The 27,055-nt window shown below is 45.2% G+C and overlaps 1 protein-coding gene across 4 annotated transcripts in view; it reads right to left on the bottom strand.

Annotated features, from left to right (window-relative positions):
- LOC112220143 (zinc finger FYVE domain-containing protein 16) overlaps positions 1 to 26,572 on the bottom strand; it is a 34,055-nt gene extending 7,483 nt beyond the window's left edge. The window contains exons 1-9 of one of the 4 annotated variants that reach the window (XM_024381810.2): positions 26,250 to 26,572; positions 18,623 to 18,737; positions 15,850 to 18,011; positions 10,182 to 10,290; positions 3,904 to 4,080; positions 3,502 to 3,605; positions 1,878 to 2,217; positions 1,347 to 1,502; positions 603 to 827 (exon numbers count right to left, since the gene is read on the bottom strand). In XM_024381810.2, coding sequence (XP_024237578.1) covers positions 603 to 827; positions 1,347 to 1,502; positions 1,878 to 2,217; positions 3,502 to 3,605; positions 3,904 to 4,080; positions 10,182 to 10,290; positions 15,850 to 18,011; positions 18,623 to 18,692 — 3,343 coding nt within the window. In that variant the 5' untranslated portion in view covers positions 18,693 to 18,737; positions 26,250 to 26,572. Of the gene's footprint in view, positions 1 to 602; positions 828 to 1,346; positions 1,503 to 1,877; positions 2,218 to 3,501; positions 3,642 to 3,903; positions 4,081 to 10,181; positions 10,291 to 15,849; positions 18,012 to 18,622; positions 18,738 to 24,277; positions 24,326 to 26,249 lie in introns of those variants that run through there. The other 3 variants (XM_024381807.2, XM_024381809.2, XM_024381808.2) reach the window with 3 other exon arrangements.
- Between the last annotated feature and the right edge of the window lie 483 nt (positions 26,573 to 27,055).

The following is a 27,055-nucleotide window of genomic DNA, read 5'->3' as shown; positions in this document are numbered from 1 at the left end:
GTCAGCAATGGGTATGGCTGAAATAGCCAAATCCACTAATTTGAAGGGCCGTCCACATACTTTTGTATATATAGTGTACACTGAGTGTACAAAACATTAAGGAGACCTTCCTAATATTTAATTGCACCCCCCCCCTTTTGCATTCACGACAGATTCAATGTGTCTGGGCATGGACTCTACAAGGTGTTGAACCACACCCAAAGGATGTCCTTTGGGTGTGGACCGTTATTGATACACACGGGAAACTGTTGAGCGTGAAAAACCCAGCAGCGTTGCAATTCTTGATAACCAGTGCGCCTGGCACCCACTACCATACCCCGTTCAAAGGCACTTGAATCTTTTGTCTTTGAATGGAACACATACACAATCCATGTCTCAGTTGTCTCAAGGCTTAAAAATCCTTCTTTCACCTGTCTACTCCCCTTCATCTACACTGATTGAAGTGGATTTAACAAGTGACATCAATAGCTTTCACCTGGATTCACCTGATCTGTCTAAGTGTTGGAAAGAGCAGGTTTTGTAATGTACAAAATAATGTTTTGTATACTCAGTGCATTTATTTCCACTGAACTTAGACAGGCTAGTAACTGTTGGGGGCTCACCACTGTGTTCTGCTCCCAGCCGTAGTAGCAGTCTGAGGGGGAACACCTTGGCCCAGGGCACCTCCAGCCTCTGGATGAGCAGACCACAGAGGAAGGGCTGTGGGGGCAGACAGAGGCCCTCCAGGGGCTGGAAGGTAGGGGAGTAAAACAGCACGCCGCCATGCTCCTTACTCCCCAGGAAACTACCTGTGAATGCCACGTTGCCCAGCTCCTCTACATACTTCCCTGGAGGTGAGGAGGGAGAGACACATAGTGGGCAGTGTGTGTGTGTGGCTTTCTAGGTGTCCTGGTAGATGGAGTGGCGTGACAGAATGTGTGTGTGTATGTGTGTGTGTGTGGGTGTCCTGGTAGATGGAGTGGTGTGACAGAGTGCGTGTGGGTGTGTGTGTGGGTGTCCTGGTATGTGGGTTACCTCTCTGTGTGTCCTGATAGATGGAGAGGTGTGACAGAGTGCGAGTGTGTGTATGTGTGTGTGTGTGTGTGTGTGGGTGTCCTGGTATGTGTGTTACCTCTCTATGTGTCCTGATAGATGGAGAGGCGTGACAGAGTGCGAGTGTGTGTATGTGTGTGTGTCCTGGTATGTGTGTTACCTCTCTGTGCGTCCTGGTAGATGGAGAGGCGTAACAGATTGCGTGTGTGTGTGGGTGTCCTGGTATGTGTGTTACCTCTCTGTGCGTCCTGGAAAATGGAGAGGCGTGACAGAGTGCGCGTGTGTGTGTGTGGGTGTCCTGGTATGTGTGTTACCTCTCTGTGCGTCCTGGTAGATGGAGAGGTAGAGTGTGAACAGGTCTTTGGGTAGAGCCCTCTCCTCTGGCAGAACCTCCAGGATGAACACCACCTCCCTCTGTCCCACAGTCTGTAGACCACTGGAGCCCAGACACCAGCACTTCCTACAGCAGTCTACAGCACAGTAGACATACACAGAGTGAGGATACACAGACAAATACAGACACACATTGCCTGCAAAACACCTATGACCACAATCTGATAAAAATAACAGAGATACACACAGGATACACATTCGTTTTTAGAATGGGCCTAGGGGTACATCTCAATACTCTCTCCTTGTCACCTTTCCTTTAATAAGAACTGATCTGAAAGAATTGGACAGGTGAAAGCTAGCCCCCAGTAGGCATCGGGTAGGCTACATTGTTTCACTTGTCTCGTCTTTACAGATCAGTGCAGATGAAGGAAAGGAGACAAGAGGAAGACACTTCACATTATTGAGATGTACCCCAGGAAGAATAGGAGAGTAGAGATGGGTGTTCAACTCACAGGTGACCAGTTTGATGTTGACCAGCAGGTTTGCGTTGAGGACAAAGGTCAAAGGTCGCGGCCCTCCCTCCTCCAATAGGAGAAGGATCTGGCAGGGGGCGGGGCGCTCCTCCACCAATAGATCCCCTCCTCCTTCCTCCTCTCCGGTGGTGATGAGTAGAGGTGGCAAGCCCTCCTCATCCTCTGGCAGCAGACTGGGGCTCCTCTCTACACAGCCACCCACCCCACACAGCAGGCTGTAGTCCCAGGGTCCTGACACTGGGGGGCGCACCACCTCGACTGAGGCCGACAGACCACCCTCCGACACCGCTGCAGAGCCAGGGGACACTCTGCTGCCAGCCTGGAGGACACAGACGGATAAGATATGGATGAATAGACGTATTAACAGACAGAAAGAGAGATACACATGTAACCTGGACACATACATACATGTATGTGCTCTTTATGTGTGTTTTTGTGTGGGGTCTAGCCACATACAGTGCCTTGCGAAAGTATTCGGCCCCCTTGAACTTTGCGACCTTTTGCCACATTTCAGGCTTCAAACATAAAGATATAAAACTGTATTTTTTTGTGAAGAATCAACAACAAGTGGGACACAATCATGAAGTGGAACGACATTTATTGGATATTTCAAACTTTTTTAACAAATCAAAAACTGAAAAATTGGGCGTGCAAAATTATTCAGCCCCTTTACTTTCAGTGCAGCAAACTCTCTCCAGAAGTTCAGTGAGGATCTTTGAATGATCCAATGTTGACCTAAATGACTAATGATGATAAATACAATCCACCTGTGTGTAATCAAGTCTCCGTATAAATGCACCTGCACTGTGATAGTCTCAGAGGTCCGTTAAAAGCGCACAGAGCATCATGAAGAACAAGGAACACACCAGGCAGGTCCGAGATACTGTTATAATTGGATACAAAAAGATTTCCCAAGCTTTAATCATCCCAAGGAGCACTGTGCAAGCGATAATATTGAAATGGAAGGAGTATCAGACCACTGCAAATCTACCAAGACCTGGCCGACCCTCTAAACTTTCAGCTCATACAAGGAGAAGACTGATCAGAGATGCAGCCAAGAGGCCCATGATCACTCTGGATGAACTGCAGAGATCTACAGCTGAGGTGGGAGACTCTGTCCATAGGACAACAATCAGTCGTATATTGCACAAATCTGGCCTTTATGGAAGAGTGGCAAGAAGAAAGCCATTTCTTAAAGATATCCATAAAAAGTGTCGTTTAAAGTTTGCCACAAGCCACCTGGGAGACACACCAAACATGTGGAAGAAGGTGCTCTGGTCAGATGAAACCAAAATTGAACTTTTTGGCAACAATGCAAAACGTTATGTTTGGCGTAAAAGCAACACAGCTCATCACCCTGAACACACCATCACGCCCAATTTTTCAGTTTTTGATTTGTTAAAAAAGTTAGAAATATCCAATAAATGTCGTTCCACTTCATGATTGTGTCCCACTTGTTGTTGATTCTTCACAAAAAAATACAGTTTTATATCTTTATGTTTGAAGCCTGAAATGTGGCAAAAGGTCGCAAAGTTCAAGGGGGCCGAATACTTTCGCAAGGCACTGTACGTGTGTCTCAGTGTGTGTGTATGATGCCTTTTACCGTAGGTGGGTCAGGTGTGACAGGGCTGGACTCCTGGGAGCCCCTCCTGCCAGTCACAGAGAGCCTGGTGGTGTTGGCCACCTCTCCATTGGGCAGGATGCCATCTGCAAACCACACACGCTTCTGCTCACGAGGACAACCTGACACATGCACCACATAGGGACAGGAACGTCTGTCACTTTCCCTTTCATTTAAACTGTTGTTTAGATTAGTGTCAAAATTCATATAAATGTGAAACAAACAGAAAATAAAACAAACAGAAAATAAAAAATAAAAAATGTAATCATAACCAAACTGTGGCTGAATAAGCTATTCTATGGAGAGTACCCGGATGTTTACGCTTTTGGGACTACTGTTACACAACTAGCGACTACAACGGCCCATGTAGGGTTGCATACGTACCGTCGCTGCCAGGGTTTTTGAGCACGGAGACAGGCACCATGACGGTGGGCGGAGGGGAGTTGAGGGTGCCTGCAGCCTGGGCCTGCTGCAGGGGGGGGATGGTGCTGCAGTACTCTGACGGGACGTTGGGGTTGGGGCTCGGACCTGGCGGACTCCTCATACGCTCCAGCGCCTGGGCTAGAGGGGAGAGGGGAGAGACAGGTAGGTACAGTCGTGGCCATAAGTTTTGAGAATGACAAAAATATTAATTGTCAAAGTCTGCTGCCTCAGTTTGTATGATGGCAATTTACATATACTCCAGAATGTTTTGAAGAGTGATCAAATGAATTGTAAAGTCCCTCTTTGCCATGAAAATGAACTGAATCCCCCAAAAACATTTCCACTGCATTTCAGCCCTGCCACAAAAGGACCAGCTAACATCATGTCAGTGACTATCTTGTTTACACAGGTGTGAGTGTTGATGAGGACAAGGCTGGAGATCACTCTGTCATGCTGATTGAGTTCGAATAACAGACTGGAAGCTTCAAAAGAAGGGTGGTGCTTGGAATCATTGTTCTTCCTCTTTTAACGATGGTTACCTGCAATACTTATTTTCCACCATAATTTGCAAATAAATTCATAAAAAATCCTACAATGTCTCATTTTGTCTGTCATAGTTGAAGTGTACCTATGATGAAAATTACAGGCCTCTCATCTTTTTAAGTGGGAGAACTTGCACAATTGGTGGCTGACTAAATACTTGTTTGCCCCACTGTATAGAGAGAGAGGGTGAGAGATATATAAAAAAAATATATATAAAATATATATATATATATATAGAGAGAGAGAGGGTGAGATAGAGAGGGTGAGATATATATATATATATAGAGAGAGGGTGAGATATAGAGAGGGTGAGCTATATAGAGAGGGTGAGATATATAGAGAGAGAGGGTGAGCTATAGAGAGAGAGAGGGTGAGATATAGAGAGAGAGGGTGAGATATAGAGAGGGTGAGATATAGAGAGAAAGAGGGTGAGATATATACACAGCTCAAAAAAATAAAGGGAACACTAAAATAACACATCCTAGATCTGAATGAATGAAATATTCTTATTAAATACTTTTTTCTTTACATAGTTGAATGTGCTGACAACAAAATCACACAAAAATGATCAATGGAAATCAAATGTATCAACCCATGGAGGTCTGGATTTGGAGTCACACTCAAAATTAAAGTGGAAAACCACACTACAGGCTGATCCAACTTTGATGTAATGTCCTTAAAACAAGTCAAAATTAGGCTCAGTAGTGTGTGTGGCCTCCACGTGCCTGTATGACCTCCCTACAACACCTGGGCATGCTCCTGATGAGGTGGCGGATGGTCTCCTGCGGGATCTCCTCCCAGACCTGAACTAAAGCATCAGCCAACTCCTGGACAGTCTGTGGTGCAACGTGGCGTTGGTGGATGGAGCGAGACATGATGTCCCAGATGTGCTCAATTGGATTCAGGTCTGGGGAACAGGCGGGCCAGTCCATTGCATCAATGCCTTCCTCTTGCAGGAACTGCTGACACACTCCAGCCACATGAGGTCTAGCATGGTCTTGCATTAGGAGGAACCCAGGGCCAACCGCACCAGCATATGGTCTCACAAGGGGTCTGAGGATCTCATCTCGGTACCTAATGGCAGTCAGGCTACCTCTGGCGAGCACATGGAGGGCTGTGCAGCCCCCCAAAGAACCGATCATGCTGGAGGATGTTGCAGGCAGCAGAACGTTCTCCACGGCGTCTCCAGACTCTGTCACATGTGCTCAGTGTGAACCTGCTTTCATCTGTGAAGAGCACAGGGCGCCAGTGGCGAATTTGCCAATCTTGGTGTTCTCTGGCAAATGCCAAATGTCCTGCACGGTGTTGGGCTGTAAGCACGAACCTGCTGCTGGGTTGTTGCCCTCCTACGGCCTCCTCCACGTCTCCTGATGTACTGGCCTGTCTCCTGGTAGCGCCTCCATGCTCTGGACACTACGCTGACAGACACAGCAAACCTTCTTGCCACAGCTCGCATTGATGTGCCATCCTGGATGAGCTGCACTACCTGAGCCACTTGTGTGGGTTGTAGACTCCGTCTCATGCTACCACTAGAGTGAAAGCACCGCCAGCATTCAAAAGTGACCAAAACATCAGCCAGGAAGCATAGGAACTGAGAAATGGTCTGTGGTCACCACCTGCAGAACCACTCCTTTATTGGGGGTGTCTTGCTAATTGCCTATAATTTCCACCTGTTGTCTATTCCATTTGCACAACAGCATGTGAAATTTATTGTCAATCAGTGTTGCTTCCTAAGTGGACGGTTTGATTTCACAGAAGTGTGATTGACTTGGAGTTACATTGTGTTGTTTAAGTGTTCCCTTTATTTTTTGAGCAGTGTATATAGAGAGAGAGGGTGAGATATAGAGAGGGTGAGATATAGAGATAAAGAGGGTGAGAAATATAGAGAGGGTGAGATATATACATATTTATATATATATATGAGAGAGAGAGAGAGAAATAAATAGAGAGATAGAGAGAGAGAGAGGGTGAGATATATAGAGAGGGTGATATATATATATATATATATATATGAGAGAGAGAGAGAAATAAATAGAGAGATAGAGAGAGAGAGAGAGGGTGAGATATATAGAGAGGGTGATATATATATATTATATATATATATTATTATATATATATATAGAGATAGAGAGAGAGAGAGAGAGAGAGAGAGAAGAGAGAGAAAGAGAGAAAGAGAGAGTAGAGGAGTTGATTCAAGGAAAGTGAGTGATGACCTAATGGGGGGAGGAGAGAAGTGCTGACTGGGCTCTGGACTGCATTATAGTGATGTAACGTCATATGATCTTTATCAACCTGGTTGGACTGGCCCAAGCTAACAGTCTGTCAGGCTACCTGTACAACACACAAACACACACAGGGACACACACACAAACACTGGAACACGAAGTCACACACACACCTACAGACAGTTGAAGAGTTTCACCTTGATCTCAGACTGACAGAATGACAAGGCATAACAACACCAGCAGTCAGTGTCCTTCACCAAGCTGAGAGCAGACTCAACAAGCCCAAACACAGACATGACCTGAAATGCATTCAGTGTGTGTGTATGTAAGCAGCATGCATGCTGTGTCTGTGTGTGTGTGTGTGTGTGTGTGTGTGTGTGAGTGACATCACGCAGAAAGTTCTCCACGTTGCGCACCACAACAACAAACAGAGAATGAGATGGTGACAGATAAACCAGTATGAGAGAGAATGAGATGGTGACAGATAAACCAGTATGAGAGAGAATGAGATGGTGACAGATAAACCAGTATGAGAGAGAATGAGATGGTGACAGATAAACCAGTATGAGAGAGAATGAGATGGTAACAGATAAACCAGTATGAGAGAGAATGAGATGGTAACAGATAAACCAGTATGAGAGAGAATGAGATGGTAACAGATAAACCAGTATGAGAGAGAATGAGATGGTAACAGATAAACCAGTATGAGAGAATGAGATGGTAACAGATAAACCAGTATGAGAGAATGAGATAGTAACAGATAAACCAGTATGAGAGAGAATTAAATAGTAACAGATAAACCAGTATGAGAGAGAATGAGATAGTAACAGATAAACCAGTATGAGAGAATGAGATGGTAACAGATAAACCAGTATGAGAGAATGAGATAGTAACAGATAAACCAGTATGAGAGAGAATGAGATAGTAACAGATAAACCAGTATGAGAGAATGAGATGGTAACAGATAAACCAGTATGAGAGAATGAGATAGTAACAGATAAACCAGTATGAGAGAGAATTAAATAGTAACAGATAAACCAGTATGAGAGAGAATGAGATAGTAACAGATAAACCAGTATGAGAGAGAATGAGATAGTAACAGATAAACCAGTATGAGAGAATGAGATAGTAACAGATAAACCAGTATGAGAGAGAATGAGATAGTAACAGATAAACCAGTATGAGAGAGAATGAGATGGTGACAGATAAACCAGTATGAGCTAGAGCATCAAGCTTCTCCTTCTCTTTTTACAAAAGTCCGTTCCCATCTTACCTTTTCCTCGTCTTCACTCCTCCAAACTCCCAGGTAAGACAGTCCCCTTGGTCACGCTAACCTACTTAGCCTTACTGACGCTAGCCCCAGTTAGCTGAATGTAAATTGTCTGTATTAGCTGAAGCTAACTATATTAGCCTTGTTACAGTAGATGCTAGTGACTGAAGCTAGCTCTGTTAGCCCCACTGGGCCGTTAGCTGCGTTAGCCGCAGACTCCAGGCAGGCAGGGGGGTGTACTGAGAACCTCACAGGCTGCTCCCCATACTGATGAGAGCAATGAGGGGGGATGGAGGGAGGGAGGGAGCATCGCATCACTCTGTCCCAGCACTCACAGGCCCAAGCAAAGTAGACGGCCCCCTCTCTCCTTCACACGCAATCTCTACCACACTCACACAGCAGACAAGGAGCCGAGAATAGAATAGTCACACCAGCCTGTCCCTGGACCGCAGAGAAGCTCAGAGTATGTGTGTCTGTGCCAGAAAGGGAGTCAAGGTGCTGTGTGTGTGTGTGTGAGTGTGTATCACACTCTCACTGCGTCAGGTGGCTCCAGTCCCACACTCACATTCAAGGACACACACAAACGTCCTGACTCCTCTCAGCCATAACTACATAACTACCATCCTCTCTCTCCCCCATCCTCTCTCTCCCCCCATCCTCTCTCTCTCCCCATCCTCTCTCTCTCCCCCATCCTCTCTCTCTCCCCCATCCTCTCTCTCTCTCCCATCCTCTCTCTCTCCCCATCCTCTCTCTCTCCCCATCCTCTCTCTCCCCATCCTCTCTCTCCCCCCATCCTCTCTGCACCAGTCATAATGTCCTGACTCTAACCTCAGCTCAGTCTCTGGAGAGGATAAAGTCCTTCATCACCTGACCGGGTAAGCAGAACCATAGAGAAGGGATGCATAGAACAAAAACGCTTTTTAATTTCACATTATTTATCTCCACTCACCAATAACAGCATAGAGCAACGTAAATCACTAGTTAGTAGTGATCTGCAAGCACATAGAAAAGCATTGTTTTCAATGGGGATGGAGGTTCTAGCCATTTTGTTTCTATAGCAGCTCAGTCTCCCATTGAAGGCTAGAGTCATTGTTCAGTAGAGCAGGAGGGCAGGAGACGACAGGAGATTGGAGAAAGCAGACACACAGAGAGACAGGGGCGCACGTACACACACACACACGAAAACACAATCACACATACTCTTGCACAACCTGGTCTTAAGTTTTTACGCAGTCCCACACAGACACACTCAAACAAAGTAAACACTATCTCGCAGGCTGTGTAAGAAAGCACTTTAGGCACTAGGCTCTCTGATACAAGGTAGCCATTTTAGCCTTGAGATTACAATGCACATGTAACTTCACTGAAGATCCCTGGTCATTCTTAGGCTGCGTCTGAAAACTTCACTTGCTGTTAAGTCCTTGCTTCCTCAATTCCTCAGAAAGCCAATTAGAGGAGGTCCAAGAGAGGGACATTGGGTCCTCTCCTCCAATGAGCTTTGAGATAAATTGAGGACGGATGTATGCTTAAATATATTTTTGTGATGCGAGTGGTGTGGTCAGCATATAACAGACCATGTCTGTTAATGACAACTCCAGACATGGTCTGTTAATGACAACTCCAGACATGGTCTGTTAATGACAACTCCAGACATGGTCTGTTAATGACAACTCCAGACATGGTCTGTTAATGACAACTCCAGACATGGTCTGTTAATGACAACTCCAGACATGGTCTGTTAATGACAACTCCAGACATGGTCTGTTAATGACAACTCCAAGTTGAAACAGTTTAAAGATGAATGAGTCACCTTATAGGGCTAGCAGTTCAGAGTCAACATAAACTGGGTTCCTTTCCCTGCATCATTCACTGACAACAGAGCTCCCTTAAGCCCCCAAGGCTGAGCAGAGCTGAGGCCTACTAACTACACTACAGCAACAGACACCAGGCTGTGAAGACTGTGTTCTTCAGACATCAGAGTCTTTGTTCATGTTGTTCTGAGAAGAGGAGCCTGACAATACAGAGTAATTCAGAGCAGTCAGCTGAGGTGCATGCATCGGATGGTGGTGTGTGATTAGTATCTCGGAAGAAAATGGATGTGCGCACGCACGCACACACACACACACCTCACTGTATAATAGCAGACAACACATACACACACATACATGTGTTTGATCTTCTAGACGAAAACACACTCAAACCTTGGGTCTTACTTCTGTGTACGGTCTCGAAGCAGACGACACACACTCGGGCCTCCTTGTCCAGGTACTTTAGCTTGCATCTCCTGTTGCAGCAGATGGCACAGTACACCTGCATCACGGGTGGGAGGACAAACATCAGGCAGGAGACAAACACTACTGCAACACACCACTATACGTACACGCAATCTACATGAAGTTATTCATGCAATGTTAAGTGTGTGACCCATGTCTTGCCCTAGCATAAAGAAAAGCAGTAAATTAAAGGAATAATTGATATAATTGATTGTGCAGCAATTAAGAAGAGAAGTCAAATGAGGTGGTAAAGTACATTAGACCAGTCCTCTTTATACAGTACCATGGTATTGTTGAATACTCATATCTGATTGGTTTGAAGAGCATTCTAGAGCATGCATTATTTCCCTATAAAGTACGGTATATCAGCATGGTAGAATTCAATGGCTATAGTTCCTTCATACATGTTCTATGTTTGAGCTGCTTTTGAAAGCAAAAGTCAAAATGAAAACATTACTTACATTGTTGAATTTTATTTTCATAATAGCAACCTAAGACTGTTGGTTTTGTCACGACTTCCGCCGAAGTCGGTCCCTCTCCTTGTTCGGGCGGCGTTCGGCGGTCGAAGTCACCGGCCTTCTAGCCATCGCCGATCCACTTTTCATTTTCCATTTGTTTTGTCTTTGTTTTACGCACCTGGTTTCAATTCCCCAATTACATGTTCATTATTTAACCCTCTGTTTTCCCCATGGTTTATCTGCGTGTTTGTTTTATTGTATTTCGGTCCTTTTGTGTGGGCTTGGTATTACTACATGTATTTGGTCATTTTGAGTGAAGTTACTTTTATTAATCATCTCTGCTGTCCTGCACCTGACTCCTCTGTACCAGCTACACCCAGGCCATTACAGGTTTGGTTAGCTAAACTAGCAAGTCAGTTTGTTTGGTTAAAAAGGCAACTAGTAAACTTGCTAGCTACTTCAGTGGATGTTGAACACATTTCTACTGACAAATAAACACATTTCTAGAGGCAAATGTGTTCAATTATAGCCATGGTAAAAAAAGGGATAATCAATTCGGGGCTCTATGTGTTCTCCTGAAAGTAATGCAACTCTGTGGAAGGTTAGTTCCATGTCGTTCATTATTTTCCACAGAACACGTAGCCCCTCGCTGATCATCCCTTCCATATCCTGTAGTACTGCAGTAAGTAGCTTATAGTGTTAATGCCCCTGGGACTCCTGTGTAATGCTGCTTTAAATCAGTGTAGGCTTAGCCGCTGGGCTGTTAGGGCCCTAGCTCTGGCTTCAGCCGCTGGGCTGTTAGGGCCCTAGCTCTGGCTTCAGCCGCTGGGCTGTTAGGGCCCTAGCTCTGGCTTCAGCCGCTGGGCTGTTAGGGCCCTAGCTCTGGCTTCAGCCGCTGGGCTGTTAGGGCCCTAGCTCTGGCTTCAGCCGCTGGGCTGTTAGGGCCCTAGCTCTGGCTTCAGCCGCTGGGCTGTTAGGGCCCTAGCTCTGGCTTCAGCCGCTGGGCTGTTAGGGCCCTAGCTCTGGCTTCAGCCGCTGGGCTGTTAGGGCCTTAGCTCTGGCTTCAGCCGCTGGGCTGTTAGGGCCTTAGCTCTGGCTTCAGCCGCTGGGCTGTTAGGGCCTTAGCTCTGGCTTCAGCCGCTGGGCTGTTAGGGCCTTAGCTCTGGCTTCAGCCGCTGGGCTGTTAGGGCCTTAGCTCTGGCTTCAGCCGCTGGGCTGTTAGGGCCTTAGCTCTGGCTTCAGCCGCTGGGCTGTTAGGGCCTTAGCTCTGGCTTCAGCCGCTGGGCTGTTAGGGCCTTAGCTCTGGCTTCAGCCGCTGGGCTGTTAGGGCCTTAGCTCTGGCTTCAGCCGCTGGGCTGTTTGGGCCTTAGCTCTGGCTTTAGTCGCTGGGCTGTTAGGGCCTTAGCTCTGGCTTTAGTCGCTGGGCTGTTAGGGCCTTAGCTCTGGCTTTAGTCACTGGGCTGTTAGACCTGCCTTCTCAGACCTCAGAGAAGAGGAGATATATAGAGAACCTGGAATAAGAATAATTGACATGCCTCTATCTGAGTAAGCTATATTTAAAGTGGGGCAAAAAAGTATATAGTCAGCCACCAATTGTGCAAGTTCTCCCACTTAAAAATATAAGAGAGGCCTGTAATTTTTTATCATAGGTACACTTCAACTATGACAGACAAAATGAGAGAAAAAAAATCCAGAAAATCACATTGTAGGATTTTTAATGAATTTATTTGCAAATTATGGTGGAAAATAAGTATTTGGTCAATAACAAAAGTTTACCTCAATACTTTGTTATATACCCTTTGTTGGCAATGACAGAGGTCAAACATTTCTGTAAGTCTTCACAACACAACTGTTGCTGGTATTTTGGCCCATTCCTCCATGCAGATCTCCTCTAGAGCAGTGATGTTTTGGGGCTGTTGCTGGGCAACACGGACTTTCAACTCCCTCCAAAGATTTTCTATGGGATTGAGATCTGGAGACTGGCTAGGCCACTCCAGGACCTTGAAATGCTTCTTACGAAGCCACTCCTTTGTTGCCCGGGCGGTGTGTTTGGGATCATTGTCATGCTGAAAGACCCAGCCACGTTTCATCTTCAATGCCCTTGCTGATGGAAGGAGGTTTTCACTCAAAATCTCACGATACATGGCCCCATTCATTCTTTCCTTTACACTGATCAGTCGTCTTGGTCCCTTTGCAGAAAAACAGCCCCAAAGCATGATGTTTCCACCCCCATGCTTCACAGTAGGTATGGTGTTCTTTGGATGCAACTCAGCATTCTTTGTCCTCCAAACACAACGAGTTGAGTTTTTACCACAAAGTTATATTTTGTTTTCATCTGACCATATGACATTCTCCCAATCTTCTTCTGGATCATCTAAATGCTCTCTAGCAAACTTCAGATGGGGCTGGACATGTACTGGCTTAAGCAGGGGGACACGTCTGGCACTGCAGGATTTGAGTCCCTGGCGGCGTAGTGTGTTACTGATGGTAGGCTTTGTTACTTTGGTCCCAGAGCCCTCTGCAGGTCATTCACTAGGTCCCACCGTGTGGTTCTGGGATTTTTACTCACCGTTCTTGTGATCATTTTGAACCCACGGGGTGAGATCTTGCGTGGAGCCCCAGATCGAGGGAGATTATCAGTGGTCTTGTATGTCTTCCATTTCCTAATAATTGCTCCCACAGTTGATTTCTTCAAACCAAGCTGCTTACCTATTGCAGATTCAGTCTTCCCAGCCTGGTGCAGGTCTACACTTTTGTTTCTGGTGTCCTTTGACAGCTATTTGGTCTTGGCCATAGTGGAGTTTAGAGTGTGACTGTTTGAGGTTGTGGACAGGTGTCTTTTATACTGATAACAAGTTCAAACAGGTGCCATTAATACAGGTAACGAGTGGAGGACAGAGGAGCCTCTTAAAGAAGAAGTTACAGGTCTGTGAGAGCCAGAAATCTGGCTTGTTTGTAGGTGACCAAATACTTATTTTCCACCATAATTTGCAAATAAATTCATTAAAAATCCTACAATGTGATTTTCTGGATTTTTTTTCTCATTTTGTCTGTCATGGTTGAAGTGCACCTATGATGAAAATTACAGGCCTCTCATCTTTTTAAGTGGGAGAACTTGCACAATTGGTGGCTGACTAAATACTTTTTGTAGCAGCAGAGGATGGGGGTGTGGTATATAGGCGATATCGTGCCATACTGTGTGATCAAGTGTGACGTATGTAAGCAGGGAACTCCGTGTTGCTTTGTAAACACGAGCTTGGAAGTGTTCTCTCTACAAAGAGAAGGTAGGTAACAGTCTGGATGAACTGAATCATAGGTAGGTCACTGCTCCACATTGTAACCCACATTTACACTTGATCCTCTGACTCAGTAAATACAGAAATGTGCTTCATTGGAATTGGCAGTATCACTGCTGTATTGACGACAACTGATTGTTTAATTATGTTTCATTGTTTCATTATGAGAGGAAGAGATTACCCTAGTTATTACTTTCTTCAGCTTCCATTCATATTCAGGATCTTTGTGACTGGGTCACACACTTATACTCAACAAAAATATAATCTCAACATGCCACAATTTCTAAGATTTTACAGAGTTACAGTTCATATAAGGAAATCAGTCAATTGAAATACATTCATTAGACCCTAGTCCATGAATTTCACATGATGGTGGACACCACTTCAAATGAATGGATTCGGCTATTTCAGCCGCACCTGTTGCTGACAGGTGTATAAAAACGAGCACACAACCATGCAATCTCCATAGACAAACATTGGCAGAAGAATGGCCTTACTGAAGAGCGCAGTGACTTTCAACGTGGTCCTGTCATAAGATGCCACCTTTCCAAGTCAGTTCCTCCAATTTCTGCCCTGCTAGTGCTGCCCGGTCAACTGTAAGTACTGTTATTTTGAAGTGGAATGCCTAGGAGCAACGATGGCTCAGCCACGAAGTGGTAGGCCACACAAGCTCACAGAACGGGACCGCAGAGTGCTGAAGCGTGTAAAATTGTCTGTCCTCGGTTGCAACACTCACTACCGAGTTCCAAACTGCCTCTGGAAGCAACATCAGCACAAAAACTGTTCATCGGGAGCTTCATGAAATGGGTTTCAATGGCCAAGCAGCCGGACACAAGCCAAAGATGACCATGCGCAATGGCAAGCGTCGGCTGGAGTAGTGTAAAGCTCGCCACCATTGGACTCTGGAGCAGTGGAAATGCGTTGTCCCACTCCTCTTCAATGGCTGTGCGAAGTTGCTGGATATTGGCGGGACCTGGAACACACTGTTGTACACGTCGATCCAGAGCATGCCAAACGTCCTCAATGGGTGACATATCTGGTGACTATGCAGGCCATGGAAGAACGGTGACATTTTCAGCTCCCAGGAATTGTGTACAGATCCTTGCGACATGGGGCTTTGCATTATCATGCTGAAATTTGAGGTGATGGCGGTGGATGAATGGCACGACAATGGGCCTCAGGAACTTGTCACGGTATCTATGTGCATTCAAATTGCCATTGATAAAATGCAATTGTGTTCATTGTCCGTAGCTTATGCCTGCCCGTGCCATAACCCCCACTCAAAACTTGAGACATCTGTGGCATTGTGTTGTTTGACAAAACTGCACATTTTAGAGTGGACTTTCATTGTCCCCGGCACAAGGTGCACCTGTGTAATGATCATGCTGTTTAATCAGCTTCTTGATATGCCATGCCTGTCAGGTGGATGGATTATCTTGAAAAGGTAATATGCAAACAAATTTGTGCACCAAGCTTTTTGTGTGTATAAAACATTTCTGGGATATTTGATTTAATCTCAAGAAACATGGGACCAGGACTGGGGCAGTTGGGCAGCCTGGGGCAGCCTGGGGCAGTTGGGCAGCCTGGGGCAGTGTCATAATACAGGGAGTTTAGGTCAGGGAGAGAGTGTGGAACTGCATGTTGCATTTAGATTTTTGTTCAGTGTATGTTAGAGCGCTTTATTATGTGTTACTATGTAAAAGTATATTTAGCTACTAACACCTAATGTCAATAAAAATGAATATCTTCAAAACACCAAATATGTTATCAACAACAGTGCAAAAGATGACCCTAGAAATGAAGGTAAAGAAAGTCCCTTCATGGCCAGATTTGGGTACGTACCTTCCCACAGGCCCGGCAGTGGTGCCTCCTCCTGGTGAAGGTGAACTTCTGCCAGCAGTTCATACAGTTGGGTGCCTCCGAATCCGGCACCCAGGGGGGCTGCTTGCACCCCAGCCCATCTTCAACCTCCGCCTCCCTCCCCTCTGAGGACCCGCTCCCCTCTCCAGCAGGCTTGCCAGGGTAGGGTGGGGGCTCCGACAGTTCGTCATACCCCACACTGCTCACATAGAGCTCAGGCGGGGAGTAACCTGGACAGGGTACACCTTGGTTAGAGGGGTCCTCGGCAGGGTTGGGGCTGGGAGGAGAGGGGCTTTGGTCCACCTCTTCCCCAGTGTTGGTGCGGTCTGTGGGGCTACTGGGCCCTTGGTCCTCCCCCGCTGCTGGAGGTGCTCTGGGTGCTTGACAGTGCAGCTGTTTGGGTCGGGCCCCTCCGTAGTAGGGTGGTGGGAGGTTACTGGGACTACAGGTGCTGGAGTCTTTGTGGCTGGGGCTGGGGGGGTCCTGGGAGGGAGCGGAGAGAGCTCGACTCACGTTCCCCTCTGCAGACAAGGTCCTGTCACTCTCCCGGGAGGCCAGCCTCTCCAGCCCTTCCCCTAGGCTCCGGCTGCAGCTCCGCAGCTCCTCCTCCACTAGCCGCTCCTCCAGGTTCCCGTTGAGCTCGGAGAAGCCCTCATCCTGGAGGTTCTCCCCGGGCCTCCCGCAGTCAGGGACCCCATTGTCCTCCTGGCCCTGGGTCTCCCCCCGGAGGAAGGCGTCCAGCTCCTCATCTGTCACAAGCAGCCCGGCCTGGTCGCTCTCCGGCAGGTACTCAAAACCAAACGCAGGTGGGTTCATTGGGTTGGGGCTGGGCTCTGAGGTAGGGGAGGCTGGGTGCTGTGGAGCCCCTGTGACTGGCTGCTTTTCCACTAGGGAGAAGCTGACCTTCAGTGGCCGCTGGGAGACGGCGGGAGCCGAGGCTGCCAGGTGGAAAGGCATGGTGGTTGTCTCTGGGCTCTGTGTGCTAGGTGACTGGACAGGTTTGTTTTCAGGGGCATCATCAGGTTTGGTACAGTCCCCCACAGTCTCAGGGTTCTCTGGGAGAGTAACTTCCTCCTGGACTTCGAAAGCAGACAGGGACTCTGCCTCTAAGGTCTCAGTTAGAACAGCCTCCCCTCCCCCTCCTCCCATGGCTTCCTCAGGGTTCTTGGAGGCCACCAGGGCCCCACACATGGACACACCCATGGGCAGGCAGGACAGCGAAAGCTCTGTCTCTGCTGATGGGCTCTCGGCCACACCACCACTGCCGTCCTCAGGGTTAGGTTCCTGTCCAGTGCAGCTCCCAGAGCTCTCTGCTTCAGTCAGCTCAGAGGGCTCCAAAGACCCCTCACCCTCCTCCCTGGCCTCTGTGTCGATATCACACGTGGGAGTGTCCTCTTTTTTGGTGTCTATGGCAACAGGTGGGACACTAGCCTGGTCCTGGTGGGCAGGTGTGATTTTCAGGTGTTGGTTGACGAAGGCCACCTCTGTCGCTTCTCCCTCTCTGTCTCTCTCTTCCTCCGTCTCTCCAGACTCAGAGTTCCTCAGTAAGGGGGGCCTCTCCACAGCAGCAGGGAGAATCACATCCAGCAGACTGAGAGTGGCAGAGTAACCACCAGAGTCCAGCCCCAGCAGCCCCTCCCCTCCCCCGGCAGCCTCCCTCCCCTCAGTCCTCCCAAGGCCGGGACCCAGACCTGCTGAGGAGTCCTCAGGCAGTGCCACCAAGGGGCAGGTGAAGTCCACCAGAAGCTCCTCCTCCAGCCGTCTCTCCACCACATCCAGCTCACTGAAGGCGTCGTGGCTGTTGGCCCGGAGGAGGAGGTGGGCTGAGCCTGTGTCACTGACCAGGTCACACACAGGCTTCAGGGCCCGCTTGGGGAAGGGTGGTGCACAGCTCTTAGCAGCCCCCCGGCCGTCCACAGAGGAGAGCAGGTCAACCCCCATGAGAGGCCGTCCCTTGGCCTCGCAATCTCCAGGACTGGGACAGTCGGGGCAGCTGGGGGCAGTGCCATAGTGCAGGGAGTTTAGGTCAAGGAGAGAGTGCGGAACTGGAACTGTGGAGGTTTCCGGAAGGAAACCCTGGGGGCCCAGAGAGTGGCCGGGATACGCGGGAGGTGACAGAGAGACTGATCTGTAGTTGTGCTCATCTGGTCGGGAGGGAAAGAGAGATTTATCCGTTAAACAATTCTGTCGTTAATATCTCAGCAGAACATGTGAGCAACACGTTTTAAGTTAGCAACTACAAAGTACAATGTGCACCACATGTACAAGTATCAACTAGTTTAAAAACAATATTCATTTTTCAGTTCAAGGTGCAATATGCAGAATTCGCTCCACCATTTCCTGGTTGTTAAAATTCTAATAGTTTGCCTTATTTGAGTTCATGTGACAAAACAAGCAATGTTTAGCGTAGAGAATCATTGTACCATCTAAACCGCTGTCAAATATATTTCCAATACCCAGAAATATTGTATTTTTAGCTGTTTGAAGCTGGTGTACAAACCCAAAGTAAAATACGCAAAAACAAAACTTTAAATGGGAAGCATAGAAATAGCGCACATAGAACAGATCTACTGCTTCTTAGATTTGCTTTCAATGTGAATGACATATCTATAACTTACATTTCTATGTAAAGTTGGTCAGGTCGTCCAAAAAGTAACATTTTGCAGCTTTAACACCACACCCTCCCAACCCACATAGAGAAAATAAAAATAAATATATGCCATCAATGGGGTTTTTCATAGTAACCACATCTAACCTGTATTGAGCTCAAAGTCATCCAGAAGCTTGTCCAGGTCACATACAGCAGCCTTGAAGAAGTTGTCCATGCTAGGCTGTTGGCGGGAGAGAGGCTCCACTCACTACTTCACCTCCTGAAAGTAGAACAAAATAAAGTATTGTTATCTGTTATCTATTGGTCTTATGTGGACTGGGCGAATGCATTTCAATCAACATTTCGGTTTCCATTTCAGTTTCCAAGTCAGTGTAAAAATGTTGTAATTAGTTAGGTATAGCTTAGGTATAAACCAAAGCCTTCATCCACAGTTTCCACTCCTCAGACAGGTTGATGAATTAATAACATATCAATTGTTGACCAAACAGCATCTCAACGTTCTCCAGCTATGTGTTATTGTGTACTTCAGACTCTGACCCCTGCTCTCCATGTTTATGGAGAAATCTAATTCAAGATCTACTATTAGGGAAGATACCAAGGGAAAGAATAGCCCCATAGGGTGTCACAATAAACAAGTCTGTCACAAGTTTACAGCAGCCTCATCAGTTTAAGGACACAAAGGAATTTTACAATGCTTTATGTGTATTGCACCAACTATTTGGTGTGGAAATGTGACTAGGGCAACCCTTAATGTGAGAAAACAGCCAACTAGTCATTGTAGATGTATACAAATGTTGAAATCATAGCAACAAATGGATACCAATCATGAATTATACACCATTTATTCAACTATGTGACAAAGACACTATCCACTTTATATTTCTACATAATTTGAAGGAGTTTTTTGGTGGTTTCTGTACTTTTTACATTTTTGGCAACCTTTACTCCACTACATTCCAAAGAAAATATATACTTTTCAAATGCTTAGCAGGACAGGAAAAGGGTACAATTCACGCACTTATCAAGAGAACATCCCTGGTCATCTACTGCGTCTGATCTGGAGGACTCACTAAACACAAATGCTTTGTTTGTCAATTGTGTCTGAGTGTTGGAGTGTGCCCATGGTTATCTGTAAATTCAAGTAACATTTATGTTCTATTAATGTTCTGTATTATGTCATGTTTCATGTTCCATGTGTTCCCCAGAAAGAGTAGCTACTGCTTTTGCAACAGCTAATGAGGATCATAATAAAATATCAAATACCAATAAGAACAAGAAAATCGTGCTTTCTGGTTTCCTTAATATAAAGAATTCGAAATGATTTATTATTTTTATATTTATAATTTTGATACTTAAGTATATTTGAGCATTTACTATTACTTTTGATATTTAAAAGCAGATACTTTTAGACTCACTCAAATATATTGTACAACAGTGGTCTAGTGCACTGCCTCGCAGTGCTAGCTGTGCCACCAGAGACTCTGGGTTCGCGCCCAGGCTCTGTCGCAGCCGGCCGTGACCGGGAGGTCCGTGGGGCGATGCACAATTGGCCTAGCGTCGCACAATTGGCCTAGCGTCATCCGGTTTGGGAGGGTTTGGCCGGTAGGGATATCCTTGTCTCATCACGCACTAGCGACTCCTGTGGCGGGCCGGGTGCAGTGCACATTAACCAGGTCGCCAGGTGCACGGTGTTCCTCCAACACATTGGTGCGGCTGGCTTCCGGGTTGGATGCATGGCGGAGGACGCATGGCTTTCGACCTTCGTCTCTCCCGAGCCCGTACGGGAGTTGTAGCAATGAGACAAGATAGTAACTACTAACAATTGGATACCACCAAATTGGGGAGAAAAGGGGATAAACATGTTTTAAATTTTTAAAATATATATATATTTGTCTTAATAAATAAAAATAAATATATATTGAACAAATATAAATGCAACAATTTCAATGATTTTACAGTTTATAAAAGGAAATCAGTCAATTTAAATACATTAATTAGGCCCTAATCTATGGATTTCACATGACTGGGCAGGGATGTAGCCATGGGTGGGCCTGGGAGGCCATAGGCCCACCCACTGGATAGTCAGCCCAGCCAACCAGAATGAGTATTTCCACACAAAAGGGCTTTATTACAGACAAAAATATGCATCAGTTTCATCAGCTGTCCGGGTGGCTGGTCTCAGACGATCCTGCAGGTGAAGAAGCAGGATGTGGAGGTCCTGGGCTGGTACGGTTACACGTGGTCTGCGCTAAAGATGCCGGTTGGACGTACCATGTCTCTAAAACGAGGGCTTATGGTAAAGAAATAAACATAACATTCTCTGGCAACAGCTCTGGTGGACATTCTTGCAGTCATGCCAATTGCACACTTATGCCTGCCCATACCATAACCCCCACTCAAAACATGAGACATCTGTGGCATTGTTTCACAAAACTGCACAATTTAGAGTGGTCTTTTATTGTCCCCAGCACAAGGTGCACCTGTGCGTATGGAACATTTCTGGGATCTTTTATTTCAGTTCCTGAAACATGGGATCAACACTTTAGATGATGTGTTTATATTTTTGTTCAGTATAGTATTTTACTGGGTGACTTTCACTTGAGTCATTTTCTATTATGTATCTTTACTTTTACCCAAGTATGACAATTGTGTACTTTTTCCACCACTACCTATTGTGTACATATGTTGTACTACTATGAATACTACTAGGGACGTCAAAAGTTCAGTGTTTGTCTATTGTTGTGACCTAGATGAAGATCAGATCAAATGTTATGACCAATTTATGCAGAAATCCAGGTATTTCCAAAGGGTTCACATACTTTTTCTTACCACTGTAAGGAGGAAATCATCACATTTGCAGCATGAATGGAGAATGTTTTAGTTACAAACCGGTTCATGGGGGATACAAGTGTATTGCCAGCTGAAGACAATAGCTGTGTTCGAATACACATACTAAATATTAGTTCATATTAGTGCACTGTAAATGAACGGTATCCTTTCAGTTGAGCATACTAGCGCTACGCCTGTCTACCGGAAGTTGATTATCTTGCTATGCAACCACTTGCTAGCTTGTTAGCATAACAAATTACTAGATAGACATTTTTTTGTGTTTGTAAATTCTTAAATTCAGAGCGTTTCCCCTCTCAGAGCGTTCAGAGGAGGGTTGATCCGAGCGTTCTGACAATCACAAGGCAGTCAAGCACACAAGCTAACTGGCAAGCTACTTCCAGACACAAATGAGAGAACACCTCACTCTGACCATTTTACTCGTCATAGCAGAGCTGGTTAGGCTGTTTTCATGTTATCTAAAGCATTGGTGACGAACTGTGCTGCCGACGGAAGCACAGTTAAGGCAAAACACAGGATCCGCTTCGGGAAAGTCATATTCCTGGTCGAAATGATGGTGAGTTGACGTTGCTCTTATATTCAGTAGTTCCTCCCGACTGTATGTAATGAAACCTAAGATTACCTGGGGTACCAATGTAAGAAATAACATGTAAAAAAACTAAATACTGCATAGTTTCCTAGGAATGCGAAGCGAGGCGGCCATCTCTGTCGGAAGTATGGACACTCTGGCTATCTACTCCGATTTCAGAGCACTCTCGTCTGAGTGTGCCAGAGCGCAGAATACCTGATGAATTTACCAATGCTCAACTTCCGTTTAATATGGCCGGTGTCAGTAAACGTCTGCAGCACAGCCGGCGACACTAAACAACGATGCCGTAAAAGGGGCAAACGAAGCGGTCTTCTGGTCAGGCTCCGGAGACGGGCACATCGCGCACCACTCCCTAGCATACTACTCGCCAATGTCCAGTCTCTTGACAACAAGGTTTATGAAATCCGAGCAAGGGTTGCCTTCCAGAGGGACATCAGAGACTGTAACGTTCTTTGCTTCACGGAAACATGGCTCACTCGAGACACGCTAACGGAGTCGGTGCAGCCAGCTGGTTTCTTCACGCATTGCGCCGACAGAAACAAGCATCTTTCTGGTGAGAAGAGGGGCGTGGGGGTATGCCTTATGATTAATGAGACGTGGTGTGATCATAAAAACATACAGGAACTCAAGTCCTTCTGTTCACCTGACTTAGAATTCCTCACAATCAAATGTCGACCTCATTATGTACTAAGGGAATTCTCTTCGATTATAATCACAGCCGTATATATTCCCCCCCCAAGCAGACACATCGATGGCCCTGAACGAACTTTATTTGACTCTAGGCTAATCTGAAAACAAGACTCCCTAAATTCTATCAGCATATCGATTGTGCTACCAGGGTAAAACCCTGGATCATTGTTATTCTAACTTCCGCGACACATATAAGGCCCTCCCCTGCCCTCCTTTTGGAAAAGCTGACCACGACTCCATTTTGTTGCTTCCAGCCTACAGACAGGAACTAAAACAAGAAGCTCCCGCGCTCAGGTCTGTTCAACGCTGGTCCGACCAATCTGATTCCACGCTTCAAGACCACTTTGATCACGTGGATTGGGATATGTTCCGCATTGCGTCCAACAACAACATTGACGAATACGCTGATTCGTAAAGCGAGTTCATTAGAAAGTGCATCGGCGATGCAATACCCACAGCAACGATTAAAACATTCCCAAACCAGAAACCGTGGATTGATGGCAGCATTCACGTGAAACTGAAAGCGCGAACCACTGCAAGGTGACCGGAAACATGACCAAATACAAACAGTGTAGCTATTCCCTCTGCAAGGCAATCAAACAAACAAGTGTCAGTATAGAGACAAAGTAGTCGCAATTCAACGGCTCAGACACAAGAGGTATGTGGCAGGGTCTACAGTCAATCACGGATTACAAAAAGAAACCAGCCCCATCGCGGACCAGGATGTCTTGCTCCCAGACAGACTAAATAACTTTTTTGCTCGCTTTGAGGACAATACAGTGCCACTGATACGACCCGCTACCAAAACCTTCGGGCTCTCCTTCACAGCAGCCGAAGTGAGTAAAACATTTAAACGTGTTAACCCTCGCAAGGCTGCAGGCCCAGACGGCATCCCCAGCCGCGTCCTCAGAGCATGCAGAGACCAGCTGGCTGGTGTGTTTACGGACATATTCAATCAATACTTATCCCAGTCTGTTGTTCCCACATGCTTCAAGGGGGCCACCATTGTTCCTGTTCCCAAGAAAGCTAAGGTAACTGAGCTAAACGACTACCGCCCCGTAGCACTCACTTCCGTCATCAAATCAAATCAAATTGTATTTGTCACATACACATGGTTAGCAGATGTTAATACGAGTGTAGCGAAATGCTTGTGCTTCTAGTTCCGACAATGCAGTAATAACCAACAAGTAATCTAGCTAACAATTGCAAAACTACTAACTTATAGACCTGTAAAGTGTAAGGGGATAGAGAATATGTACATAAAGATATATGAATGAGTGATGGTACAGAGCGGCATAGGCAAGATACAGTAGATGGTATTGAGTACAGTATATACATGTGAGATGAGTATGTAAACAAAGTGGCATGGTTAAAGTGGCTAGTGATACATGTATTACATAAAGATGCAGTAGATGATATAGAGTACAGTATATACATATGAGATGAATAATGTAGGGTATGTAAACATTATACTAGGTAGCATTGTTTAAAGTGGCTAGTGATATATTTTACATAATTTCCCATCAATTCCCATTATTAAAGTGGCTGGAGTTGAGTCAGTGTGTTGGCAGCAGCCACTCAATGTTAGTGGTGGCTGTTTAACAGTCTGATGGCCTTGAGATAGAAGCTGTTTTTCAGTCTCTCGGTCCCAGCTTTGATGCACCTGTACTGACCTCGCCTTCTGGATGATAGCGGGGTGAACAGGCAGTGGCTCGGGTGGTTGTTGTCCTTGATGATCTTTATGGCCTTCCTGTGACATCGGGTGGTGTAGGTATCCTTGCTACACTCGCATTAACATCTGCTAACCATGTGTATGTGACAAATAAAATTTGATTTGACTATACCACTTAGCTTTGGATGACATGAATAATCAATTCAATAAACATTGGGCAGTTAGTTAGCATATAGTTAATACACTGGCAAGTTCAATATATTAGTAGCCAACTAATGAGGTAGCTAACTAACATACCTACTGCTGTAATGATATGCGGTTCGTAAAGATAGCGTAGCCAACACATTGTGAGCCAACAAAACGTGTTGTGTAATTTATTTGTAAAGTCATTCGTTTATTACATTGCTCAACATTTTCTTAACATTTGTCGAAATTAGTTAAAGCAATGAATTTGTATCTGCTCTTGTCGGATTGTATATTTTCCTCCTCAAATCTGAAAACGGTGTGAAGCCACGCACATTTTCTGAAGAATTTCATTATGGGCCTTAAAAGTACAGAAAGTGTCCTCTGAGTGAATTCTTTGTATTTTGTAGAATGTAGTACAGCTGAGCTGGGAACTTTTGGCATACTAACTATCCATACTATGACCAATAAGTATACTACATACTCAATTTACATCACAAATCGTATGGTTAGTGTGGTCGAACACAGCTAATGTGTTTGGACGTATGATGAAACGACTCAATATCGCCATCTGCTGGTCTTTGGGCTATATCATGACTAACGATCAGCTAGCTAGCTTACTATTAGCCATCTAATTATGCTGCTAGTATCCATGGTGACCAAAATGTCCTAATCATGACAATGGGTAAATAGTAATACTTGGGCTACAATCCAAAAGACAACCTCATCCACTTATGCCCTTGGGGGAATCCCCATCGCCATCTTGGAGGGTGGTGCAAAATGATTAGCTAAGCAAGGGAAGTTTGCAATGTCAGCCCCTCAGTCCTCGTTTTTAGTCGGCTTCGCGAGTGTTCACTCCGGGCCTGAAACTCCCCATAATTCAATTCGCTATGATTGTACATCCGCTAAGAAAAGTCCACGAAAACGTAAAAACAATATCAATGGAGAAGTTAACATACAAGTGTAAGTAAAAATAAATGCAAATAAGTTAGACATTTTGCTACTACATAATAATATGTTTTTGTTTGGTTATCTTTTGGAAATTGTAGAAATATTTTCCAGCTAGACAGGCTAACGTTTGTTAGCTAAATTAATTTGCAAGCTATCATACAGTAGGCGTATATTAATAATTATATATTTAATATAAGTAGACATACAGTCGTAATTGACTGTAGCGCATATAAAAACACCCACAAGCTACGGGTGGCTGAGAACATAATCATCGCGGGATGAACGAGTGACGAGTTTCCGGCCAAGTGTGGTCCATTTAAAAATCATTCATACATTTTTTAATTTTATTTATTAATATCAAATCAATACATAAAAAAATCATTCATACCTCGCCCTGAAAGTGTATACTCGTCAGACGTCATCAGAAGTGTCCACTTAATTTGAGGGTGTGTTTTTTTTAAGTGTTTGGACCAGCATCTAGGTTATATCTAGAGGTGGTATGGCTATCATTTGCTCAATTAGCTAGCAATTCATCTCCCAGTTGTTAACTAGAATGCCAGGTAATGTTAGCTGGCTGGTCCGATAAGGTTAGTTAACTAGTCCGTTAGCTATAAATTAACTAGCTAATGTTAGCGAGCTAGCTAAACAGTTTGACATTAGCTGCTGACATTACCTGAAACACACATCACTGTTATCAAGTCATCACTATCGTGCATCATCATCCGTGAATATCATAAAGCGGAGGGCAGACAGGTTACTTTAGCTTAGTTAACACTAGCCGGATAGCCAATGCAATTTGTCTATATTTACAGTCAACAATCAATTTTCTGTGTCATTACCGGAAGATTCATCATTTAGCCTTCCAACCGTTTTACGATTCTTCTGGTTATAACGAAGAAGGTGTGTCTACTCTTGATTGCATCCTCTTTGCCCTTTTGTTATTCCTGAAGTTTTTAAAGCTCAGTGCAGTTTTTACTCCGGCGTCCATTTTGGATCTATCCACCAGTGGAATCGGTTACCATAGCCACAAAGTCAACATTGGCTATCGTAAAAATTGATTGAAACTAAAATTAGATTTTGGTCTTAATTTGAAGTAAAGGTTAGGCATAATGTTAGTAGTTTCGTTATGGTTCACATTTTAAGAAGCGAAATTGTAGGAATAGGCGGGGTTTGTGGCTGTGGTAACTAGTGACGACCGGTTAAATCGCAACCTTCCTTAATTAAAGTGAGCGCACCTATTTTGCTTTGTTTACTTGGGGCAAAGCAGTCGGTCACCTTTGGTAGTGGGTGACTAGGCAAGCACATTACCTGGCTGAAGGAGCCCAGACCTATGCCGAGTTTACATGCTGTCGGAATGAGTTCCCAATGGGAAATTTCACTTGAATGACCCTTTTAGTGAGAATTAAAAGTGGGGAAGTGAGAAAATCAAGCCGAGTTGTGAAGTTTCACCACTGATTTTTTACATTTTCAACCAAAAGATGACTGCAAATCCGTTTTTGACAATTACTAACCTATCAATATGTATAATTTAGCTAGTATGGCCATTATCAATGTTAAGAAAGCTAGTTAACTTTATTAGTAAAACATTTTGTTAGCTAAAGTCTTAGGCTATTTATTGGTTGAAGAATTGTTCCGAGTTTAATAG

Source organism: Oncorhynchus tshawytscha, linkage group LG20 (genome assembly GCF_018296145.1).
Source record: "Oncorhynchus tshawytscha isolate Ot180627B linkage group LG20, Otsh_v2.0, whole genome shotgun sequence".
Classification (NCBI taxonomy): Eukaryota; Metazoa; Chordata; class Actinopteri; order Salmoniformes; family Salmonidae; genus Oncorhynchus; species Oncorhynchus tshawytscha.
Note: the sequence above shows the minus strand (reverse complement) of the source record. Positions and strands in the feature narration are given on the sequence as shown.